The 25,992-nt window shown below is 43.5% G+C and overlaps 1 protein-coding gene across 1 annotated transcript in view; it reads right to left on the bottom strand.

Annotated features, from left to right (window-relative positions):
* The window catches only part of ANO2 (anoctamin 2), a 307,459-nt gene that overhangs the window by 154,796 nt on the left and 126,671 nt on the right, over positions 1-25,992 (bottom strand). Inside the window, exon 12 of the mRNA XM_050965225.1 lies at positions 19,933-20,015. Within this exon, the coding sequence (XP_050821182.1) occupies positions 19,933-20,015 (83 nt within the window). The remainder of the gene's footprint in view (positions 1-19,932; positions 20,016-25,992) is intronic.

Genomic DNA, 25,992 nt, shown 5'->3' with positions numbered 1-25,992 from the left:
GTTCTGTGTCTGTCTCTAGTGGTGTCCTGTGCTAGCATTGGGTCCAGGAAGAAAAAAAAAAAAAAAAGAAATACTACACTAGACAGGACAAATGTCTTTTATCTAATAGTCATTTTGTTGTTAATTTTTGTTATTGATACATTTGTATTGTTAGTTACATTTGCTTATATTGTTAATTCCACACTTTCCTCTATGCACTCTGGTTCTACTCCCCCAAACCCTAAAGGGTAGTTCTTGGGCCCTCATAACTTGTAAAACCTTGGCCCATAATTGTAGGGCCCCACTGTAACTTCTGTTCCATATTGTAATTCAAACCCCATTTTAAAACACTCACTCCATTTTGTAAAAGCTTCCTCCAACTTCCATTTTTGCAAACCCTGCTGTAATCTTATTAGTTTAGTTTAGATGTGTGAATGAGGTATGTATGAATGATGGAATCAACCTCCAGTCCCAGCCTGTCCTGATGAGATAAAGTTCAAATACCAACGGCTGAAGACCTAGACAACAGCCCTAAACAAAGTAAGAAGCATCCACCCTAAAAAGAAAAGGACAACAGAACAACAGAAGGAAGATCAAAGCCAGGTCCAAGGCTGAAAGTCAGGCCTGCAATTGATGGGTGATCAATCTAAACCCAGAGGCAGCGTGACACAGCAAGACCTATAGACTTTGAATCCAAACTAAAAGCCTATAAAAAAGAAGGGTGAGATGAGAGACTCTGGGTAACATTCTGCTGCCAATATGGAAGAACATCGGTGCCTGCCCAACGGAGATCCAGCTCAGCCTTGTGCCCAGCTTTCCTAGCCAGTTAGCTGCCACAAGCTACGAACCCAAGCTGCAAAATCAAGCCATGAACTTAAGCTATCTTCAGGACTGGTAACTATGCAGCAGCTGCAGAACACCTGATGAGTGTGTGTGTGTGTGTGTGTGTGTGTGTGCGCGCGTGTGTAAGTATTAGGTATAATGTGTGTGTATAAGAATTAAGATATTAGTTATTAGTCATAAATTGTTATCATAATAAATGTGGCATCTTTGTCTTGTCCCCTTTAATAAGATCCTGCTGGTTTTTACTGGTCTAATACAATTGGTATAACAGCATCTATATGGTTTATTTACTGTTAACTTGTATATTTTTGCTTTCCCCTACAATTTCATCTTTGAATCTGTGGTTTTTCTATTAAATAAACCTTTTGTCTATTTTTACCCCAAGCAGGTCTCTGTTGTGCAAACTGTGAGGCATGCGTGTGCCAAAGTGAACTGGTATTTAGGGGCTGACAAACCAGAAGGGAAAAGTCTGAGTGTCTGGTAGTTAAGAACTTGGGAAGGATGGATTTGGGGAGACTCAAGACTGGAAGGGCTGTTAGAGCCATCCTGCAATTGCAAGGAGTAACAAGACTGGTGGAAGCCAGGGTGAGACTTCGTGCTTGTGGGCAGACTATGGGTGTCAGGGATCTGAGCAATAGCAGCATAGCATTATGGCACTCCAAGGTTACAAGGCGGGCAATGACATGGCCCCTTACTGGTCTGGATGATCCCCAGAAAATAAGCCACCCTTCATCCTAATGACTGATGATATTGAGCATGAGCGCATGTGTGTGTGTGTGTGTGTGTGTATACACATACACACACACATGTGCATGCTATACACACACACGCGCATGCTATATATACACACACACTTATATATATATTATATGCTAAAGTTAAGAGTGGTTTGAACCCCAACAATAATTTTTCTTTTGTACAGTATTTTGTTAATAAATGTTATATCTATTTTTGCTATTAAACCATTTGTGGTTCAAGTTAAACTTTTCAGTGTCTCTGCATCTGCATTCCATGCATCCACACCTGGACTGGAAATCTAATATTTCTTAATATAGTCTTTCAAAGGTGCCTTATCCTTGGACCTTAAGACCTTCTGGAATAAATATGTAAATATGCCCTTTATATTGAATAATGCATACCATGCATTTAGAAATTTGACCCTGATTCTGATCACATTTACACTGGTGTAAAGCAGGACTAACTCCACTGAAGTCAGTGGAGTTACACCATTGTAAAACTAGTGTGATTCAGAATCGAGTTCTTTGTCTGAAAGTGGGAAGACTTTTAGAGGTAGGACAATAAGCTAGAAATAGTTCTGATGATTTGAGGAAGGCCAAATGTCCATGTAGGGATAAATATGAATCCCATGATACTGGAGGTGGGCCAATACAGCTGCCAGACACTTATTGAAAACTATGTGAGCCAAGGTACTGTGAGGCCAAATGAATGCTCAGAGTGGAAAATGAGAATTCCCATCCTGAAAACAAAGAGCCAAATCCTGCGGTCCTTACTTGGGCGAAACTCTCATTGACGTCAGTGGGAGTTTTCCCTGAGAAAGGGCTCCAAGGTTTGCCCCAAATATACAATAAAAAGCTATTCACTATATGCTACAGATGAGAATTAGAAATAACCTTTATACATATCAAAGGCACACATATAATTGCCCTGTTAGAGAGAAGGAAGTATAGAGGGAACAGAACTCTTCTTTAAATTTCTCCTTTCTTTGGAATGAGATTTATTTTAAAAAGTATATAAAGCACCCATCATAAACACATCTGGGATACTGAACAGAAATAAATAAATTAAAGCAGAACAACAGACCGATGACACCATCAACTAAAAATGAGAAAGATAAACATATAATTCCATAAAAAGAGGCAATAAGGAGAGAAAGTTAAAATGGTCAACAAAATGCTGGGCATGAACTGAAAGGCCTTACACCAAAGGCTTGAATACAAGCAGACAGAGTGTGACAGATGCCTGTAGGGAGGGAGTTCCACAAATGGGAACTCTGAAGACCCAGCTGCCGCCCAAAAGAAGATGGAATCTTGGAACAACAGGAAGAAAAAGCCAGCTGTTTGCACTGTGAGATATTTCATTATTGCAAATGAAGGATGAGCCTCGAACACCTATATATCTTGGAATGCTGATATGGAAATAAAAGTTTGGGGCAAGATTCTCATTTTTGCTAGGTCTTATTTGTCAGTGGAATTCCAGTCACCTTTTAGGGCCTTTTACTTTGCCAGGATCATATAAAGGGACCATGAGAATAAGGCCTATAGTCTTTCTAGTCCAGAGTCCTACTGCAATTACACTTGATTTGCAGAAGAAACAAAAAACCAACTTGAATAACAACCTCATGTTACAAATCACTGACAGCATAAATGGAAGGTTAGAAAATAGAAGCCACTGTGGGAACAGGAAGGAACTACCCTACCAAACTCATTCCAAAGCAAATACTACTCTAAAGTGAAAGTCAAAACAAATTAAAGGGCTCATCTACACAGTATAGGACATTTTTTAAAGGGCTCTCAACAAGGCAGCCCCTTTTTGTACCCATATATATTTCCAGCTTCAATTTATTACATTTTTACTTCTAGTTTACCATTCAAGCAATTGGACGTCTACATGCCATTGTCTGCTCCCACAACACTGCACCCATAGTTTTTTAGGAGTGCAAGTTGAGAGGCTGTTTTTTAAAAACTTGGCCTTAAATTAGAATTGGGGTTCTCAACCTCTTTCTTTCTGAGATCTCCTCAACATTCTATAAAAACTCCATGACTCACCCGTACCACAACAATTATTTTTCTCCATATAAAAGATAAGGCTGGTATTAAGGAGTAGGAAGCAGGGCAATTGCCTGCAGGCCCACGCACAAGGAGCACTATGAAACTAAGTTGCAAAGGCATCAGCTTCATCCCCAGGTGCTGGAACTCAGGGCCCCAGGCTGCAGTCTTGCATGATGGGGCTTCAGCTTTCTGCCCTGGGCCCTAGCGAGTCTAATATCAGCCATGCTAGGCACCCCCTCCCCTGAAACCAGCTCATGGCTCCCCAGGGGCCCTGGATCCCTGGTTGAGAACCACGGAATTAGAAGATTTTGATGAGGGCATCTCATGAGGTAAATATGAAACATGCTGTTCAGAAGTACTATCACTGCAGTGGACTGAACTACTTGGGCAATTGGTAATTGGCTATAAAGCCTTTTACTTCTTGGTCATTAATTCAAATCCAGCACATGTTGAGAGTCACAGGTCAGTAGCTGGAATATTAGGTTTTGAAATAAACCATCTATAGGAGTCCTGAGAACTATGCTATGGAATATTTTGTTTCAAATTATTTTTACTATACTTAGAGTTACCACTGATACAGACAGGCTGAAGTATTCAACAGCCACTCTCTCATCCCTGCAGTAATTCCCCCAACGAGTAGGGCAATCTTAGTGAATGATATTTTAAATAGTCTATTGCAGATATTGTAGCACCTATCTTGTTAGCCATAGGATGTGAAAAAGAGGCTTTGTACCTCTGGGGAGCTAGGAATCCCTATTCCCATTGTGATAAGGCATTTGTTTCTAGTCCTGTCAGATCAGAAAACATTGCACTTTTGACATGACATCATATGGAGAAAGAAACTTCTAAAAATTCATAATTAGCCTAACATTCATTACATTATATTTTTCTCTTCTTCCAAGGTCTGTGCAGTTGGAATGCATGATCTTAAAGTACTCTGGCTTATCAGCTGAATGCATATCGAAAGCAGTAGTAGTAAGCCGAAAGAGAGTAGGTAGGAAGTGACTAGGGAAGCAGACTTGGATCCTCTGTGTGGCAGACTCAGCTGATGTTGCTTCTCACAGGGCCCTGGGCTAGGGACCAGTGGAGAGGGTGGGCTAGGTCCCCCTACTACAACTCACTTGAGAGTTAGGCCCCAAGGCGGGCTGAGACAATGACACTTCCTGCCTAGAGGCAGAGGTAGGCATCTGTACATCCCCCTTTTTGGGGAAGGAGACTGGAAATGAGGCACTTTAAAGACTAGGACACAGGCTCCACCCACCCCTGCAAACACCTTATTACAATGACTTATTAATGGACAATTCACAAAAAGCAAAAGTAGTGAAATTTGTCAAATGTACTGCTACAAATTATTCATCTAGCTTGAAGATAAATACAGAATACACACTCTCTCTCACACACATGGTTACCTGTGAATAAGGTGAAGTCATCCCAAACTCATATGAATAAAACCTTATCCTACACCACATCATCACATTCTACTGAGGTGTGGTGTGGAATAAAGTTTTTATTGGCATGAATTTATGGTGATCTTACTTTACTCATGTAATGCCATGTGCCCATGAGAAAGAGTCATGTATAGATCACTGCATTGTTGTTGTACAAAAAGAAGAAAAGCACCATGTGAACCTGCATGAATAAAGTGGCCCCCCCCACCCAGAACCAACATTAAAGAGTACATAAAGGTCTGTTTCATTTTGTATGCAAAACTAGTGCAGTAAACATTGGCTGCCATTGATAGGGTGATTATATGTCCTGTTTTGGCTGGGACAGTCTATTTTTAACCGTTAAAGTGGCCACCCTGACTTTTTTTTTTTTTGGCAAAAACAGGCATTTTATCCTGTTTGCTCTTGACAACTTGATCAGTTTTTCCCACTTTTGTTATATTATATATATATATTTAAAAAAAAAAAGTGTGTGGAGGAATGGGGGGGGGCAAGTGGCAATGCCAGCCCTGCGCAGGGGGGAGACAGAGCTTGGGTGAGCAGTGATGCCAGTCCCAGTGCTGTGTGGAGAAGGGAGCTCAGGCTGGCTCCCTGGGGCCGGGAGTCTTGGAGGGCTCGGACTGGGGCGGGCTTGGGTTAGCCCCACTCAGTGACCAGTTTTCCTTTTGGGAAGTATGGTCACCCTAGCCATTGACTTAAATAACATCACTAACTATGATTTGCAGAGCACCAGAATCCAGTATCCTTACTCTTGTTGAGAAGTATGTTACATTCAGGAATACTCCTATGTGTCTTAATGGGAGAAATCGTAGAGAAATATACACCACTCTGGCAGCATAAAGGGGTCTTAAAGTGGGTATAAATGCAAATTAGGCCAACTTTAAGACCCTTTTGTGTCTGACTATAAAGGACAATCTGTCCCATTAGGAAAAAACATCCTTACCCCATATGCACTGGCCAATTTCAGTGTGGCTGACTTTTGGAATGTGGCCCAAAGGAAGATCTGGGTGGGGTTTAAAGGGTGGTCCTTCCACTTACCGCACAACTTCGGTAATCATATATCACATTTTATATTTAAGAAGTTCTAGTCCCTCCAGTTGCAAAGAAAACTTTCCAAACATGAACAGAAATGCTGTGCTGAATTTATGTCAGACAGAGCCTGAAACAATAACTATGGGAGATGTGAACTCCTCTCATTCACCTCAAGGGGTGGCTTCTGTTGTCCAAATTTATTTATATTAGCAGCAGAGGTGAGGGGACATGAGCCTCTCTCTTCAAATCCCAGGAGATAAGAGAACAAAAACTCATGGAGCTTTTGGGGAGGCAGATTATTTAAGTGCCTCTGAAACAAATGTATGCATGGAGCCCGTTTGATCTTCACTTGCACTTAAATACTCATCTGGAGTAGCAGCACCGCAAAGAGTCAAGAATAACTAGAGGAGAACAAATCCATCTGAGGATTGTAGGTAAGTCACCACATGGACAAGCCAAGAGCTGCCCATGATGGAAAAGAAATAAAGAAAAGGAAAGGGGAGCAGGTTAGATGGTTGTAGCATTGAGACAGCTAGTGTGGAGTTAGGAATTACTGCTGCACCAGCCAAGGGCACTGGAACAATTTGCACAGTGCAAGCACTGAGCCATTGAACCAAACTGTAAACCCTGTATTTGATGGAATCCACTTCAAGCCAGGGGGTGCAGCAGCACCCTCAGCACCCCTCGTTCCAGCACCTATGGCACAAGCAGTTTCTGACACTTCTGCAGGCCAGCAGCTCCAGAAACTAATTTGACATGGAAAAATGTTCAAACATATATCTTTCCTGACTAATAAATGAGATATCACATTACATGGTTTTTCTAGCCTACAAGTGAAAACGTGTTTAAAGTGTGCCTTTAAATTCAGTTTATAAAAACAAACAACAGCTAGTATAAGATTGTTTTGCTTAAGGCCTGCATGAAAAAGTGTTTTTCAGATTTTCTTTCCCAACTGCCCTAATAAAATCATGACCTCCTTAATTTAAACATAACATGATTAAATGTAATGTTAAAGGGCAAAGTATCCCATTGGAGCCACTTGTCTAGATGGTGTACAGCAGGAATCAAGGTTGGATTCAGATTCATTAAATAATTTTATTAATGAACTGCAAGAAGGGGTTAACAAAAAGATAATTACATGTGCAGATGTTTCACAGATGATAAAAATTGGGAGAAGTTGTGAGCACCAAGGAAGACAGAAAATAATAAAAGGGGACCTAGAAAAGTTAGAAACATAGGCAGAAAATAAAAGTGAAATTCAGCATGGGAAAAATGTAAGCTAATCCATTCGGAAAAAATAATTCAAAACACAGTCACTGGGAGAGAGAAACCTTAGCAGCAGTGATGCTGTAAGAGAGAGATTGCAGCCAGTGTATGGAATTGTGGCCTCCTATCTCTCCTTAATGGCCACTGGTCCCCAGTGACACTGCAGAAGATGAGTGACTTTTACTTTGGTGCCCCTTGTGCACGGTTTTATGCCAAAAGAGGATAAGTTTGTTGTATACCTGCTCTTCTAGTAGCAAAATCTCAACACCTGAGCGAAAAAAAAAAATTCCACCTGTCACTACCTAAAATTTGCACAGTTGGGTGTTACCTGAAAACATCAAATGTAGCAAATTGTAAAAACCAGACCAGAAAAGATTGAGTTAAGCTTCCATGCAAGAACAAAAAGGAAAGGAAAAAAATCTGTGAGCAGATCACTTATTTACCAGGCATCAAGCACCCCTCAAGTCTGCTTGTTGTTCATCAAACAATTCTGACCTGTCCTAGGCATGGACTCTCTAACCACAGTCCATTCTGAGGGGAAAAGCTGAAGACTTCTCTGGAGGAAAATCAAACATCTTAAACTATTGAAGGGCAAGATGAGGAGAAACTCCTAGGTGGCGGGACAGAAAGTTCACAGAAGCAGTGCCAAGGAAAGGCAGGGAACTTTGACATAAAGGATAGGGTAGGATCTTAACTTTGAATTGTGACTAAAAGTTTTTTCAACAAAGATAGCCAAATGGTTCACTCTTTTGAGAAATCAGCCTGACTTAGACATGGCAAAAACATATCATTTGAACTAAAATCAGGGATCCATATTTAGGCAATTCAGTTACTGTGGCATTTGCTGTGAATTCACCCAATTCTGCAGAATTCTGCTCCTGCTTCTAAGCTTCCATTGTTAAAAAAGGATGTTTCCAGCCCTCACGTAAAAAGTAACCTTAACTGGGACTGTTTGCATAATAAGGTCTGTCTCATCCCCAAAACCACAAAAGGAAGCAGCAGATATTGTGTCTTGGAAACTCATATCCATAGGTGGACATTTTCAAAGATTTGTGAAAGATTGTAGCCTTAATTCCCAATGTCTTTAAAAAGAGGTCTTCAGCTACCTCTCCACAAGTCACTTTGAAAATACAAGAGCTACTGACCAACATGTATTTGTTTTACTTCTTCTCTGGCATGGCGAAATCCACCTTCATTTGGGAAACAAGTATAGTTTTGTTGCATTAAAGACAGCCTCCGTTAAATAGACAGTGACAAAGGTATGGTGGAAGATGAAAAATAACTCACTGATTTGCTAAAGCATTCTTTGTTTTTCTTCCATGTTAAGTGAATTTCTATGGTACCAGATTGTGGGGTTTAAGAAAAATGTTTCTCTAGCTTTGGATCGTCCTGCTTTAGCACTGTTCTCTTACTTGCTTTATTATTACACAACAGAGTTGAAAACTGTTTGACAGGCCTGTAGTAACTTGGATATTAAGGACACCTTTCAGAGTTACATATAAGATTAGGGTCAGATTTTGAAAAGTATGTAAACACTTAAATTTCATTGGGAGCTAGGCACCTAAATACCTTTAAAATATGACCTTTGCTGTATTTATTATTCTCAAGGTTTTTGCTTCCTTTCTCAAGGTTATATTTTTTCAAGCCAATCAATAATTTTCATCCAGTGCCCAATACTATCTATTATGTTTGTGGACTTCGGGTGTACAAACAGTATAAATCTTCTGTAAATTTGTACAGTTGCCAGCTGCAGCTCAACATCCAGGTTTTTCAGAGACTTCTCAGACTTTTATTGCCAAGATATTTAAATGTAGTCTTTTTTTTTTTTTAATCTCTGATGTAACTCTAGTGAAGTCAGACACATTGCACCATAGATTAATCTGGCGCAGTGTGTCTAAAGAAACAATTTCACAGAAAATTAAAGGCCCAGTGAGGCAGAACAAAAATATACACTTCAGTGTAACCCTCATACTCTTATCTCTCAATTGTCAAGGCTTTGATGGTTATTTTCCTGCCTGCCTCCAGTTTCATAACACATAACTTAGATCCCCTGTTTAGACTTCTTTTCCCTGGCTCCTTCTTAAAACACCATGATCCCCAGCCTTTCCATCTCAGTTTACTCCCTGATCCTGCATCCTCCTCTGCTGCTATCTTTGACCTGATCTAAGCCTTGGTTTTTCTTAGTCCCTTATCCTCTCTAATTCTTTGAGAGCATCATCTGCATAATTAAGAACCACATTTGTATAATACGTCATCAAGGTCTGTTTTAACGGGAGAGTTGACATGCAACAAGCTCTTTTATAAAACTGATGTCTAAAGGCTCACCAGAAAGGGTGCCATCTTCTGCATGTTCATGGAAAAATGCCAACAGCAGACAAGAGAGCTGTAAGAGAAGATGTCTAACCTAGATTGAGACACATGTAGCATTTTCTCTTTATGACAAGTGAAAGGATTTGTTGCATTACAGATGGCGAAAGTTTTCCACTTACAGTTCTACATCACTCCTTGTACTTAGGAATTCCATAGTGCTTTGCAAGTAACAAGTTAAGCCTGTGAGGTTTATGACAGTGTCTCCACTTTACAGCAAAAGAAACTGAGATTCAGGGAAGTTAAGTGGCAGAGCCAGGAGAAGAGGTGTTCTGTTCTGGCTCTCAGTCTAACAATTAGAAAAGTAATCCTCTCCCAGACAGTTGTACATCTTTCTGGTAGATATCAGACATATAGCACAGGAGAAGCAGGAAGGAGTCTATGGTCTGTGGAGGTACAGCTGGCCCAATACACAAAGTTGTACTTTCTGTCTCCCTTTATCATACTGGCATTGTAGCCTGAAGAGCACATTGAGTGTTCCAGACAAAATAATTCCTTCTAGACTATCTGAGAGTCTAGTAGAAGTCAAATGATCTCCTCCCATCCTCCAGTGTATAGTTCTTTGATGAGCTGACACAATATCATCCGGTAATACAAAATGAGAGTATTGGGCTATCCACTAAACATCAGCCACCTCCCCACTAATTCAGGGCAGCTGAGCATAGTCTCTAGAACTATGCAAAAAAATTTGCTTCACTTTCAACATACTGAATATCAGCATTGTTTCAAGCTCAATGTGCATTTACTAATCAATTACTGTTCCTTCAAAACACTTTTGGTGACTTCTTTTAAATTTGTGCTCTTTCTGGATATCCATGAACGTGAAAAGGCTGCAATATATTATATATTTTGAGTTCAACTTGGGTTTGTTAGGACAGGCCTCATGAGCAAATCAAATTCATGTAAGTCCACAAGTCCCACGGGTTCTAGTTCTGGAGAAGCAATGAATCAGAGTGGATATTCAGAAACTCCCTGAATCCGAACCTTGAAAAATGGCCTACAGATGGAGGTGTTTTCAGCTGAATTCACAGCAACTGTAGGACAGACTCCACCTGAGAAAGCTTTGGAGTTCTCCATGGAATTGTCTGCCTTGAAACACAAGCCTTTGGTATCTAAAGTCACTACACTGTCTTCTGTAACTGTCCATCATTCTGGGTTCCCACAGAGGCAACAGACTCCTCAAGTATCCCATAACCCTCTACCAGTGAGTTTAGTTGGCATCCATACGCTACATGGGGAAAATGTAGGACATCTATTAGTGCAGGGGTGTTAAATCTACCTATACACTCAGAAGCTCTGGTTTCTACAATGTGTTTTACAGAATTATCATTTTGGCTGCCATTAGGCCAGAATACTTTTCTGCCTTGTTTGAATGCCAATATAAATTATACAGTCACTGATCAGTCCTGCAGGGTCTGGATGATTTCCTGTCCAGTCTGAATTCAACAATTCTGATGACAAAGTGGACAAGGATGATGTTTTAGCTGGTCACAAATATTAGCACAGTATAGTTCCAGTTCATGCGTTATCAGTCAGATATTGAGCCATGTGGACAGCACACTAAAGTTGAGATTACTGGGTGTGATACTTCTGAGACTGAGCCTGCCTAAACCTGAGTTACCTCTAAACCTGAGCCTGCTTAAGCCTGATGAGTCATCCCTGAGCCAGAAGGTGTGATTAGTCATAAGAGGCAATTACCTGCTGGTCTTGTGATAGGCGCCACACCATTCAACCAGAGTGTAGCTAATTCACAGGGCATGACCTATTCAGATGACCCAAGTCACGCATATAGGCTCCTAAGGGAAGCAGCCCCTCCATTCAGTTCAACATCACTACCTAGATGGGAGCATTCCTGACAGCCTGCCCTTGCTCCTGCTCCAGTCTTCTCCTGCCTCAGATGGTGGCCCAGCAAATCTGATGCTTGACAGCTTAAACAACTTTCTCAAAAGACAAAAGCAAAGCCACCCGGGCCAGCTTGGTTAGGTTAATTGACATCAGAAAGTGTCCAGCAGTGAGCCATGGGGATTTTGCTGAGTAGGAAAAGTTTTGGACCAGAGTTGCTTACCCTTCCTCTGACTGCTTCATTACTTGCTGCATGAATTGTTGCAGAGTCCACCGTAGTTGTGGCTTTATGACTTACTTTTGCATCTTTTCCACAGGGCCGGCTCCAGGCATCAGCCGACCAAGTACAAGCTTAGGGCGATACCTTTAAGCGGCTGCCAAACTTGGGGTGGCACTCGGGTTTTTTTGTTGTTGTTTCAGCCGGGCAGCACTCAGAGGAGGGGGGTTGTTTTTGTTTTGGCGGCATGGTGCGGTGCTGGGGTGTTTTGGCGGCCTGGCCCGTGCTTTGGGGTGGGGGTGTGTTCCACCGGCACGGGGTGTGCTTCGGTGGGGTGGGACTTTTTTTTTTTTTTTTGCATGAGGGCTGCAAAAAAGTTAGAGCCAGCCCTCCTTTTCCATCAACATTTTTTCTCTGAAAGGCTCCATCCCACAGGGTTTGGTATCCCACAATCTCAGGTATGATGTGCAACAAGTCAAGGTGGCAAGGCTTGGGACCAGCCGGGGCGGGGGGGAAAAACACATCACCAACAAATTTGGGGTTACAAAGGCTTGGAATTACAAACAGAGGCTTCTTGCTGGTTCTTCTTCCCCTCCTCCTCCTGAAGGAGTCTGGCTCCCAGAACCACCCAAATTCAGAAACAGAATAACCTTCAAAAAGCAACCTCTTCATGGAAATTCTTTTAATGGAGCCCCTTGTTTCCACCGAACCCAGCCACAGGCCACAATTCATGGCTTAGTTCACTGACAATCCTTGCAGAGTGCAACTATCTCTTCATGATTTTTATTTTTGCTTTATCTGCAACTGTATTTTTAAATCCCAAAACAAGCAACTCACATAGGTTGAATTTTAGTCAGTCTTCCCTTAGCCTTTTATCTGAAAATACTTAGAACTTGCACAGCATCTTCAAAGTGCTTCACGCATATTAAAACTAATTAATTGGAGTGGGTGAAGGCTGAATGACAAATGCCAGGGATCTACATGTGTTTGATTGCTCTGTAATTTTGATCAGCGTGGTCTCCACTTCTGACACTGCGTTCCATCTTTTCTGTCTGCCATTCAGCAGGTCCTTAGGCTTAGGAGGCACCTCATGCCCAAGTCTAGCAGTTGACAGCCGTGTGTGCCTGTGAATGTTTAAACATAAAGTAGTTGCTCTTGCTGCTACATGCTAGTACACTTTATTCTCCGCAATCCTAACAGAAGTAAGTAAACTAAGTATTTCATTTATGAAGAAGAGAATCAGCTACCTTGCAGTCATTCTTTGACATTTTCTTCCTTGTAGGATGTGTCATTCTTACTGTGGCTGACTAGCACTAAAGACTGTTAAACCTTCTAACCAGTTGGATCTCATGTTTTAGAGCCACAGGGTTAAATTCCCCTCTGGAGTAATTGCATTGATTTCAATCAAATTACACAAAGGCTCAATCTGGTCCACAGTAATCAAACAGTAAAGTGTGAGGTTTTTAAAGTTTTGGAATTAGAAATAGATTAGAGATTGAACCTGCTAACAGGAGGATGAAAGAAAGCTCCCGTTGTGTCTTTTAATGTGAGATATTTGTGCTCTGCCATTTTAGAGGTAGCTGAAATAGAACAAAGGTGTGACACCTCTCTCACCCGCTGAGCCAGAATCATGTGGATGGGTAACGGTAGCAGATTTGTAAGAGCAGCTATAAAGAAGTTGGCCCTGGTATTCTTGGCAAGGTGTGAAAGGATGGTCTGAACATTCTTCTCACCAAGAAGTGGAAAATAAGATCCTCTGGAGAAGAGTCAGTAGTTTTGTAATCTTCAGTCTGGGAAAGATCCAGGAAACATGCAAGAGACCTTAAGGAACTCCTCAAATTATGATCCTTTCTTATTAACATTGTCAGGTAAATCTCCTGCCTCCTTTTTCTTCATTCTGGTTTGGGTTGTGAATCCATCTGGAGAATTAAAGACCCAGAAGTGCCTCCTTCGAGGATCAAAGCACCAATAATGCTGAATATCTCAATGCAACTAGCAGTGACAAGTATGACAACAATGCTAATGGCTGGAGCCAGAGTTCCTACACATCAATTCTTATATTGCTGGGACCTCCCATCAGACTTGGGATTGAGAAGCTTCCTTAACTAGTCAAAGTGTGTGGTCCATGAAAAATCCATGTGGTGAAAGGCATTCCCTAGACCATACAGATGATCATACTGTGCCTATGTCCTGGGCTTTGACTCAGTGCTTAATTTGTAATGAAAGAGGTGCTAGAGTTCAAGCAATTAGGTGCCAGGGCTCAAAGGAATTTTTTTACATTAATAACTGATGCAGCAAGCACAGTGGTGCTGGAGCTATGAACTGCCAAGCCCAGAGGTATTGGGGCTCAGGACTGGCAAGCCCTTGCACAAATTAAGCACTGCTTTGACTTAAGAAGAATGGAAACAGGAGAGTTGAGTGAGTGGAAGCCTCAGGAAGGTGCAACAGGTGTTAAGAACATTCTCAGGTATACACAGTAGTGAGATGGTTACACAATGGTGAGGTTTGCTCCTCTCCAAGTGCAGCTTTGACCTGTGCTTGTAGGAAAGTGTGTCACTTTGACCACCATGCTGGAACTGAGAGCTGGAGGGAATTTGTACCAGGATTCAGAGGATTTTGAAACTTCAAGGTGGCCCTTTGACTCTGATGCATAGAGAGCTTGAAAAAGGCATTTTGATTGTGTTGGAACCAAGCCATGGGGCTTATTCAGTAAGGCCTGCACTGAAACAGAAAATTCCAGTGTACAGTGCTAAGTATTAGCAAGAAACTTCACTCAGTTCTGCCACTTTCCAGAACTTCATGCTCAAGGCCTACCAGGGTGAGTCAATCCAAATTACAGGCTGTTTTGAGAGATGCTAACTAAAACATGAGGAGCTCTCCATAAGCCATGATGACTTGAGGCAACATCTGCAAGCAGAATTTGCATTCAGAAACAACATGGTTCATCGCAAATAGTAATTGTGATCATCTGTGACTTTCTGGTCAAACTCAGGGCACTGCTTGAAGCCTGATGGGTTGTATCTGAGACATTTTGGAAAAGTAATGCACACAAAGAGATAAACTAAAAAACTGCAAGGACAAAGGCTGATGTGGCACATTGAAGTCTCAACATACTTTGTTATGGAGACTAATATATGAATAGTAACAAAAGCAGACTCCACAGCTTTTTCCCTCGAGTAGAGATATTGTACTGCAGCTAGGGACAATTTGTATCTATGAGAAAGCAGCAAGAAGGCCCCACCCCTCAGCAACTGCAGAGCATGCTCCAAAATGGAGGGCCTGCTTAAAAGGAGGCTCTGCCAATCAAGCAGGGGGCAAATGAAGAGGTTGTCTGCAGGAAGGAAGCTAGTTAGTAGCTTTTGAGACAAAGGAATCTGCAGGGTAGGGGCCTGACCTCTTTTTCTTTCCCTTTCTCCCCGACAAGCAGGGCCAGTGCAACCATTTAGGCGAACTAGGCGGTTGCCTAGGGCGTGAAGATTTGAGGGCGCTAAAAGCGGCACTCTCAAAAAATTTTTTAAATGGTTGCAGCAGCCGCTGCTGCTGGAGAAGCAGTCTGAGCTGCCCGCGGCAGCAGCAGCTGCCTGCCGCCAGCAGCCCAGGGCGCCCCCAGGGTCAGCGCGCCGCCGCGGCAGCCCGGCAGCCCGGGGCGCCCCCGGGATCAGTGCGCCCCCAGGGTCAGGGTGGCAGCCCAGGGCGCCCCTCGGGGTCGGGGAGCCGCCGCGGCAGCCTGGCAGCCCAGGGCGCCCTCTGGGGTCAGGGCGCCACTGGCAGCCCAGCAGCCCAGGGCGCCCCTGGGGTCAGCGCGCCACTGGCAGCCCAGCAGCCCAGGGCGCCCCTGGGGTCAGCATTCCGCCGCGGCCGCACAGAGGTTTGAGCTGACGGCGGCTGCGCTGACCCAGGGGAATCCCTGAGCTGCAGGCAGAGGCTCAGCATCCCTCTCCCTTCCAGAGCAGGGGCTCCAGCCTATGCAATTTTTCTCGTTGCCCGGCGGGGGCACCGGCGGCTGGGCAAAGCTGCAGCAGCTCTGCTTAGGGCACGTGGCAGGGGCCCTGCGACAGCGGCGCAACACCAGGGCTTCGCTTCTGGAGGAAAGCCGTAGCTACCCCCTGGCTCAGCCTCCACGTCAGCCCCAGCGAGGGGCACGGAGAAGAAGAGAGCCTCAGCAGTGGTCTGGTGGAGCGGAGGAAAAAAGAGGACCCTAGCGCTCATGCATTGGGCAAGGTAAGCAAGTGCCTCCCCATGGGTCAGCCTCAGGTGCCTGTGCTCCTGCCCCCTTGGTCCTTAGGTGGTCCCTGCTCCTGCTCCCCTTGTGCCTGGACAGCTGGAGAGAACAGCAGCCTGCAGAGCTGAGCTGCCCCAGTGCCCCCAGGCACCCCCCTGACCCCATCCCCCCCCACAGCCCTGACCCCAGCTCCGAGCCTAGTCCTTCTGAGCTGGAAACCCCCTCGACCTCATCCCCCCACAGCCCTTACCCCTAGCTCCGAGCCCAGTCCCTCTGAGCTGGAAACCCCCTCAACCCCATCCCCCCCACAGCCCTGACTCCCAGCTCCGAGCCCAGCCCCTCTGAGCTGGACACTCCCCTGACTCTATCTCCCCACATCCCTGAGCCCAGCCCCTGTGGGCTGGGCACCTCTGAACCCAGAGCCCAGCTCCCCACTCAGCCGTGGGCAACAGCACCACCACCACCAGGCAACGACAGCCCATTGGTACCAACTATCACAATCACCCAGCAACTGCCCATTATGTAATTGCAAATGTATACAGACCATTACAGCTTTTAATGTTTTTAAATAATGTATTTAGTTTATTTTCAAAATTATTACAAATTAATTTTTGAATGTATTTCACTAGTTATTTTTTACATTTCCTAATACGTTACTATAGTATTGCAAATATTTTATGGAAGGGGCCCCCGATTTTGCTTTGCCCAAGGCCCCCTGAGTCCTCTGGGCGGCCCTGTCTGAGTTTTAAGCCCTGCTGTTGTGTTTTGCCTGTAACAGGCAGGCCTAAGCCTGTGAGTGACCCCCATAGCAGCTGCCTGAAGAAGTGCTTGGGGGAATCATGCAGAAGCAGCGTGATATTTGTTAGAGTTCTCTCCTCATGGAGGCTGTGCTCCACTTGGTGCAGGACAGCAGTCTCAGCAGGACTCTAACCCCAGCACCTTGCCTCAGTTTGTAGATTTGTAGTGCACCCATCACCGGGCTCAGTCTGGCACCGCTACCCCTCACCAGTGCCCAAGAAGCAGTCAAAAAAGTTGGATGGACTGGTTAGGTTAGTTGTCATGCTGTTGCTTGGCCAGTGTAGAGACCACTGAATGCATAGTATTCCTCTATGATATTCTGTCCTGAGCAAAATTGGCATGTTATGAGGTAGTGCCTGTGAGGGACAGGTGTCTGTTTATGTATCCAGCCATCATGTCTTAGGTCTTCTTGGGGGGGAGCTTTTCCATCCTGCTTTCATTGGTGACATCTGTGATGCTCTGGTAGACATCTATGAAGACAATACTCTGACAGGATCATCTGGCAATACATCACGAGTTGATGCAAAGGCTCTTACAAAAGCCATTTCTAGTTTCAAGTTTCTTGTTTCTCTTGTTTTGTGGTATGACATTGTTTGAGATCAACATAACTAGCAAACAACTTCAGGCAAAAGAATTTGATATATGTGATGCCATTAATCAACTTGGAGAAACCAAGAAGTTTCTTGTGGGCCGCAGAAGTGACACAGCCTTTGAGAAAACATTGGTAGATGCAGGTGAACTTGCGGAGGAGTTGGACGTACCGGCACTTTTTGAACCAGATCCAATCTGTATTAGAAAGAAGAGGAAGCAGTTCACATATGAAGCAGATGACGAACCTATTTATGATCCGAAAGAAAAATTCAAAGTGAACTTTTACTTTGCAGTCATTGACACAGCAATACATTCGGTTGAAGAAAGATTCACATTGATGCAGCAAATTAGTTCAGTATTTGGCTTCATATATGATGTTTACAGTTTGCAAAATAAAAACACCAAAGCAAATTATGGAACATTGCTTGAATCTGGAGAAACCTTTGCAACATGGTGAATCCAAGGATATTGATGCCTTTGACTTGTGCAGTGAATTGCAAGCTATTGCAAGACGAGTCCAAAGGAGTTCATCACCCCAAAATGTATTGAACTTCATATGGGAAAATAAGCTGACAGATAGTGTCCTTAACACAGTTATTGCTCTTCACATCCTCTTGACTCTCCCAGTTTCTGTGGCCAGTGGTGAGCAGAGCTTCTCAAAGCTCAAGTTGATGAAAACATATATGCGAACACCAATGTTGCAACAAAGAATTGTTGGGCTATCTGCCTTGTCAATAGAACATGACATTGCTCACAACATTGACTTGGAGGAACTTGTTTCTAAATTTGCTAAACTTAAAGCACGGAAACATAAATTCTAAATTATAACATGTTACTCTGTGACCGTGTATTGTGTATAATGTATGTGATTGGGGGCGGGGGGGGGGCAATATGGAATTTTCGCCTAGGGCGCAAAATATCCTTGCACCGGCCCTGCCGACAAGGGGGAATAAATGGACACCGAGAAGGAAAGTGGGAAGGCTCTCATGATTATTTGAATCATTGAGACTGTTTGAGCAGCTCTCTGTGCTGGGAGGGAAGCAGAGTTCCATGATCATCCCCCAAAGGGAGAGACAATAGGAGTGGTAGGAAGTGGTCCAGGGGAGGTTGGTCTGGGGAATCAGCTACAGGTGACTGACACACTCTTCACTTCTTCCCCCTTGGACACTGGTTTGTGACCTGGTGAAGAGAGGGCCTGGGTCCCCCTACCCTTCACTTTGTCTGCCCACGAGAACCCAGGGATTGCTGAGGAGTGACAGACTAACTCAGCAGCCAGGCCCTCAGATTATCTGGCAAGGCCATCCCAGGACTTTCAGGAGTGTTGAGTTGTGGCTGCCTACTAAACCTTAAGTGAAGCCCACAGCATACCCCAACAAAAAGGAAGCAAGGATTGCCAAAAAGATTCTTTAAACCAAGGAAAGAATCAAAGAACATTTCATCAGAACGAGCACTGCAGCTACAGAAGACAATGCTACATTAGAGCTGGTCAAAAAATGAGTGTCAGAATTGGCTTTGTGACCAAACATACATTTTTGTGAACAGGATCTACGGTCTTTGAAGAATTTCATTTTTTCATCAGAAAACTAAAACCCAAAAATGTCTGTTCAACATTATTCTGTGCCCCCTACATCTGCTACAGTACCTCATGGGAGTTGTAGTTTGGATACCACCTGCCCCCATTTTCCTTTATGGGCTGGGCTCTGCAGTTGGACCACATTCCCTATCAGGTACAATTATCATATCATGCACCATGCCAGTTCAACCAGAGGGGAGACTGAAATGCATTATGGAAGATACTGTCCAGTCAGGTAGTTTGGACAGTTTTTTTTTTTTTTGGGGGGGGGGGGAGAAATCAGTTTTCACCTCCAGTGTATAAAAACTGAAAGTCAAAATATTTCATTCAAAATTGACAAAGAATGAATATTTTTTCCATTTGCATAAACATTTTCTAAAGGTGGGACAGATTTCCAACCAGCTCTATTCTTCACATACAGTATTTGTAGTAGAAAACAAAATCAGGGCTGTGGATACATGCCCTATTGCCTCAGCAGCAAGTGTCATCAGTCCAAAAGCTCAGCACTTTCAGCTCAGGATTTTCCATTGCTGGTTTCAATCAGGCAGTCCAGACCAAGATGCAGAGATTAGGTATGCTACTCTGATATGTTACAGTCCTCTACACTCAGCATGTGTGTTAGCCATAATAAAGCAGCAACTGAATGAAATATACTAAAAGGAGGGATCTGTCATTCTACCATTAGACACTGTATAATGGAATATGGAAATTTTAAATTAAGAATAAACTGCTGTTAATCTTACAATATAATCTTCTTCTGCCTTAATTAAAAATGAACCTGAACACAGAGCACAGTAATTAACATGCAGTGATTTCTTTAAAGATGTCTTGATACTCAAAATAAGATTTTTTTTCAGGGAGGAGAACTTGAATGTGCCTCCATGCATTATGTACATATTAAGAAACCACCTAATTGCTACTGTACATTTTCAGGATTACAATAGTAAATATGTAGAAAGGAAACTTACTTCCTCCTCCTCTAAGCCAGTGAGATCCCAGAAGTAACCTAGTCTCATCTGTAAACGCTTCCATTGTTCAAGAAACATGGCAGCTTCAACAACAAAAACAATAACAAAAACAGTTAGATTTTAAACTATAAACTCAATGTATTATTATTATGTACTCTTTACATTTCAGTGTTATCTACAGGCCCAATTTCTGTGAGGGACCCAATGTGCTAGGTGCAAATACAGAGCAAGAGATAGCTCTTTTGTGTAGGAACTTAGAATTTCATAGAGTTTGAGGCAAAAAAAGGCTCACCAGATCATCTAGTCTGACCTCCTGTATATCACAGGCCACCAATACCACCCAGCACCCAAAGCCCAACAACTTGAAATTAGCCTAATCTAAACAGTGATGACAGACTACAGGAGGGAGAAAGAAAGTATTAGCCCAATTTTACTGGTTGGGAACAGAGTTTAAGGAGCTTGCACAAAGGCATTAAGGAATTTTATGTCAGAACCAGGAACTGAATCCAGATCTGCTTTTCCTACAAGACCATCTCTCTCAATGTACCTTGTGCTATTCCACAGTTTATGGACTCAAAATATAGGGAGACAAAAGCCAAATCTGAATACTCAACCACAACTTCATCCACATGCCAGATAAAAGATTTGTAACTATTCCCAATCAATCAGAAATAGAGGACAAAGTTAGAAATAGGCTACTACCAAACAAAACTTTAAGTACCTATAGGTAAACTGAAAACTTCAGCAGTCATGGAACATACCATACAGATAGCGTGACAAAGTTCCTCCTCTACCTTGGTGGGTGTTGTACTTATTGGCAGATTTGCTCAGTGATCTTCCCCTCTGGTGGAACCCACAGTCTGGGTCAACTCCTCCTGTGTCAAATCAGGAGGTTGCAAGGGGTGGGGGGGACCCAGGCCCACCTTCTACTCTGGGTTCCAACCCAGGGCCCTGTGGATTGCAGCTGTCTATAGTGCCTCCTATAACAGCTATAACTCCCTGGGCTACTTCCCAATGGCCTCCTTCAAACACCTCCTTTAACCTCACCACAGGACCTTCCTCCTGGTGTCTGATAATGCTTGTACACCTCACTCCTCCAGTAGCACACCCTCTCAGCTCCTTACACTTCTTGCTCCCAGGGAGGCTTTTAACTAGTTCCAGCCAGACCTTGATTGGTTTCAGGTGTCCCAAACAATGTAGCTCTCTCCACTGCCTTCTAGAAGGATCTTAATTGGCCCCAGGTGTCTTGATTAACCTGGAGCAACTGCCATTTTGTTACCATGGTACCAGGGAATTGTTTAGCCTGGGGCTAACATTTCTGTTCCTCACTACTTTACTGTAGCCATCTGGCCTTGCCTCATCACAATAGCGAGGATGCCTTTTATTCTGGCATGCCTAACAGTGGTATAGTTGAGCATTTCTGATCCATTTAACCCAGCCATGTGAAGTGTTAGACTCAGAGGGTATGTCTACACTGCAATGAAACACCCATGTCTGGCCCATGGCAGCTGACTTGGACTCATGGGGCTTGGGCTGTGGCGCTGTTTAACTGCAGTATAATCATTCAGGCTCAGGCTCGAGCCCAGACTCTAGGTCCCTTCCTCTTTGTGAGCTCCCAGAGCTCAAGCTCCAGCCCAAGCCTAAACATCTCCACCACAATTTTACAGCTCCACAGCCCAAGCCCAGCAAGCCCAAGTCAGTTGGCACCGGCCAGTCGTAGGTGTATCATTGCAGTGTTGCCATGCCCAGAGTGAATTTCCCAAAGGTGGTAGAACACAAATTCCATCACCTGCCTTTCTTTCCCTTTTCCTTGACACTAGGTGGTATATGCTCTGTTGCTTCCCTTCTTCTCACATTTAGACTCTTCTGCCTTCTTCCCATAATTGTTGCTTCCTCTTGACATCCTGGTTTCTTGTTGCTTTTGACCTACTTACATCTAAGTTCAGAAGTAGTAGGTACCTCAATCCAAAAACTGAGGGCCTCATTCTCTACTGGACTGTGTATTGTGTAGTCATGGCCATCTGTGCAAAGTGCAAAAATTATTAAATCAGAGTAGTACTTTACCCCCACTCTGCAGAGGCAACGTGTGGAGGGTGTCACGTAGGGTCAGGTGCCCCCCCGATTTCTTGGGCCACCTATCACTAGGATGTCCATCAGAGAGGAGGCAGTGGCCCCGCCTGGCGACGGCTCTCACTGTGTGGCTGTGCAGCGTGGGAAGGCAGGAAGCAGCAGGGCAGCTGGCTGCAGGCTGAGTTCCCACCCCCGCTACATGGGGCTGCTTCCCCTTCCCTGCAGCTGGAGTGCCAGTGCTTCTTGCTGCCTGCTTTGCAGAGCTCCCAGAGGTGAGCCAGTGGGGCATTGTTGAGATCAGGAAAAGGAACTGTGACATGGTGTTCAGCACCAGGCAGCTCAAGTGGAGCCCTATCCAGCCCAGGAGCACCAGAGGTTGAGTGCGGGGAACAGGTTGGGGGACGGGGAGAGTGGGAAATGAGGTGTGGATCCTGCTGTGGCCTCCAGTGTGCCTATCAAGGAGATGATTTGGGGGTGTCATATTCCCCCATCCAAGAAAAAGTGACTGATGATTCTCCAACTTCTTGTTATCTGAGACAATCCAGCCCAAACAGTATCTCACCCTGATGGCACATGGGGGACTGTGCATCTCAGCTGTGTTGGGCCTTTTGTTGGTTTTGTTTTGAACACTTGCTAAACTGATTGAGGATAGTTCAGGCAGGGAGGGATGCCTGAAAGTTCTGAGGGGCCTGGCAGCCACAGGGCTGAGAGCAGGAGGAAGAGGAGGTAGTTGATAGTGTATGTTGTTTACTGTGATAGACTCATGCCAGTTGTGAACAGCAGAATAGTAGAAGGGAGACATACTGGCCACTGGATAATGATGGGTGATTTCAGTGTCTATGTAGACAATAGAACTTCAGAGATGGCTCAAGATCTCATTGCTACCAAGCCAAACACGGGAGTTTCTAACTCAAAACGTTCTCTCTGACATATCCTGTGAAATATGGAGAGGAAGGAAGAAATCTTTTCTTCACAGATGTTTCCCTTCAATGAACTCCACTGCTGAAGAGAGAATTCAGCCTGATGCCAGAATTATTCTGTCTATTAACAAATTCTGATATAGGGAGTTGCATTCTAGTCAAACAAATATAAAAAGTACATATCTGACAGATGAAACGGTCATAAAACCAGAATAAAAAGCTTGCTCTGGAGCCAGGTTTTCAAAAACTCAAAGCAAACTTTTCAAATGTGCAAGAGCCACAGTTAAGGCCAGATTTTTCAAAATATCTCAGCTCCCATTTAGGCACTGAAATAAGTGGCCAGATTTTCAAAAGAATCTAGTATCCAAAGTACTGAGCTGTTTTGAAAATCTGGCCCTGATTGTGGGTGTTCTGCTTATTTGAAAAATCTGACCTGTAGGGGACAGTGCATTTCATATTCTCTGCAAAAGTTCTCTCACATTATGGGAATCTAAAAGTCACTGCGGGCTGCTCTGGAAGAACTGGCAGACAGAGAACATTTTAAAGATGTGACTGACCGTACACATAAGTTAAGCCCAGACATTCAAATAATTGTTAGTTTTACTCATCCCTTATAGAGAACACAGTGCAAATAAAAAACACATTGAACATGTTCTGGGGATTTAAAGGACTTTCTGGAATAACTTTTAAAAAAAACAATGATTTTGTGCCTTCGTTCCCCGTTTTGCTCAAGGGGATGAAAATGGTAGTATTTACCTACTTTAAGTGGTTGGGCTAGGTATACTAATGGTATAAATTAGCATAATGTAAATTGCTGAAGCCACACTATTTTAAACCAGCTGAAAACTTGTTCAATTATGTTCAACTCTCCGTCTTCCTCTGAAATTCTTTAACTGCAAGAGGAAGCTTGACATCTCAGAACATCAACAGCTATAAGCACCATTAGCCAGGCATGATTCTCTCTTTTGGTGCAAATTCTCAATGAATGGGGGAAATGGTAAATGGAGTCATTGAATTCATGAAGATATTTAATGAGGTGTCCCTTAAATAACAGGAGCATATTTTCTTTCATGATATTAACTGTAACAAATCTCTCCACCTTTCCCAAGAAGGGAGAAGGCTGAAAGGATAAAAGGAGGATTCTTCTGCATAGCCCTCACCATGAAATGAAGCCAACTCAGCAGAGCATAAATACCATATTGTTCCCTTTATAAGCATATTAGTAGTGAGTAATAATGCATGACAGTTTCCCCATCACTACATCTTACAAAAAGTGATTCAAACAATGTTTATTCAAGACACTGTAAAAGAAGCTGGTTTCAGGTATGCAAACAACAGTAGAGCTGTCAGTCAGCAAATTGAATGCTAGATAGAAGGAATGTGCTCTGCTACTGGCAGGGCAGCAACAACATGGTGTAATATAATGCTCAATATGCAAGCAGGGCAGGGTTAACATAGGGTACTTGGTTTCGCTTGCAGATGCTGATACATGATGGGAGTATTTTCTTGCACTGACAAGCTCAGTTATCATAGTCCCAGCACAAAGAATTTTTCAGTCTGTGGGAAACGTTTTTTTAACGACAGGATATGGCTTAGAAAATATTTTAGTATCCTTAAGTGTCTTTTAAAACCAGTACATAAAGAACTGTTTGTTCTTTTCTATTTCACTACAAACTTCAGTCATTTCATCTCATTTCTGAAAATGCAGACACAGCATATGTCAACAGTACACTTCACAAACCATCTTGTTGATGCTGAGGGAAAATTGCTGTGAAAACAACTGCACTAGAAATGATCATTTGCATAGATGTAAGAATTTCATTTTTCAAGCAAGATTCTCTTAGGAACACACTTAGAATTATAGAATCATAGAGTTGGAAGAGACCACAGGACGTCATCTAGTCCAACCCCCTGCTCAAAGAAGGACCGACCCCAACTAAATCATCCCAGGCAGGGCTTTGTCAAGTCGGGCCTTAAAAACCTCTAAGGAAGGAGATTCCACCACCTCCCTAGGTAACCAATTCCAGTGCTTCATCACCCTCCTAGTGAAATAGCTTTTCCCAATATCCAACCTAGACCTCCCCCCTGCAACTTGAGACCATTACTACTACTTCTGTCATCTGCCACCACTGAGAACAGCCTAGCTCCATCCTCTCTGGAACCCTCCTTCAGGTAGTTGAAGGCTGCTATCAAATCCCCCTGACTCTTCTCTTCTGCAGACTAAATAAGACCAGTTCCCTGAGCCTCTTTTAAGTCATATGCTCCAGCCCCCTAATCATTTTTGTTGCCCTCCGCTGGACTCTCTCCAATTTGTCCACATCCTTTCTGTAGTGGGGGGCCCAAAACTTGACGCAATACTCCAGATGTGGCCTCACCAGTGCCAAATAGAGGGGAATAATCAGTTCCTCAGTCTGCTGGTAACACTCCTAATAATGCAGTACAATATGCTGTTAGCCTTCTTGGCAACAAGGGCACACTGTTGACTCATATCCAGTTTCTCATCCATTGTAATCTCCAGATCCTTTTCTGCAGAACTGCCGCTTAGCCAGTCAGTCTCCAGCCTGTAGCAGTGCATGGGATTCTTCTGGTCCTAAGTATAGGACTCTGCACTTGTCCTTGTTGAACCTGATCAGATTTCTTTTGGCCCAATCCTCCAATTTGTCTAGGTCACTCTGGACACTATCCCTACCCTCCAGCGTATTTACCTCCCCTCCCCCGAGCTTAGTGTCATCTGCAAACTTGCTAAAGGTGAAATCCATCCAGATCATTAATGAAGATGTTGAACAAAACAGTCCCTAGGACTAACCCCCAAGGACACTCCGCTTGATACCAGCTGCCAACTAGATATCGAACCATTAATCACTACCCATTGAGCCCAACGATATAGCCAGTTTTCTATCCACTTTATAGTCCACTCTCCAATCCATACTTCTTTAACTTGCTGGCAAGAATAATGTGGGAGACAGTATCAAAAGCTTTGCTAAAGTCAAGATATATCATAACCACCACTTTTCCCATATCCACAGAGCCAGTTATTTCATCATAGAAGGCAATCAGGTTGGTCGGGCAT

This window comes from Gopherus flavomarginatus, chromosome 1 (genome assembly GCF_025201925.1).
Source record: "Gopherus flavomarginatus isolate rGopFla2 chromosome 1, rGopFla2.mat.asm, whole genome shotgun sequence".
NCBI classification, from domain to species: Eukaryota; Metazoa; Chordata; order Testudines; family Testudinidae; genus Gopherus; species Gopherus flavomarginatus.
The sequence above is the reverse complement of the archived record's forward strand: the minus strand, read 5'-3'. Positions and strand labels throughout refer to the sequence as shown.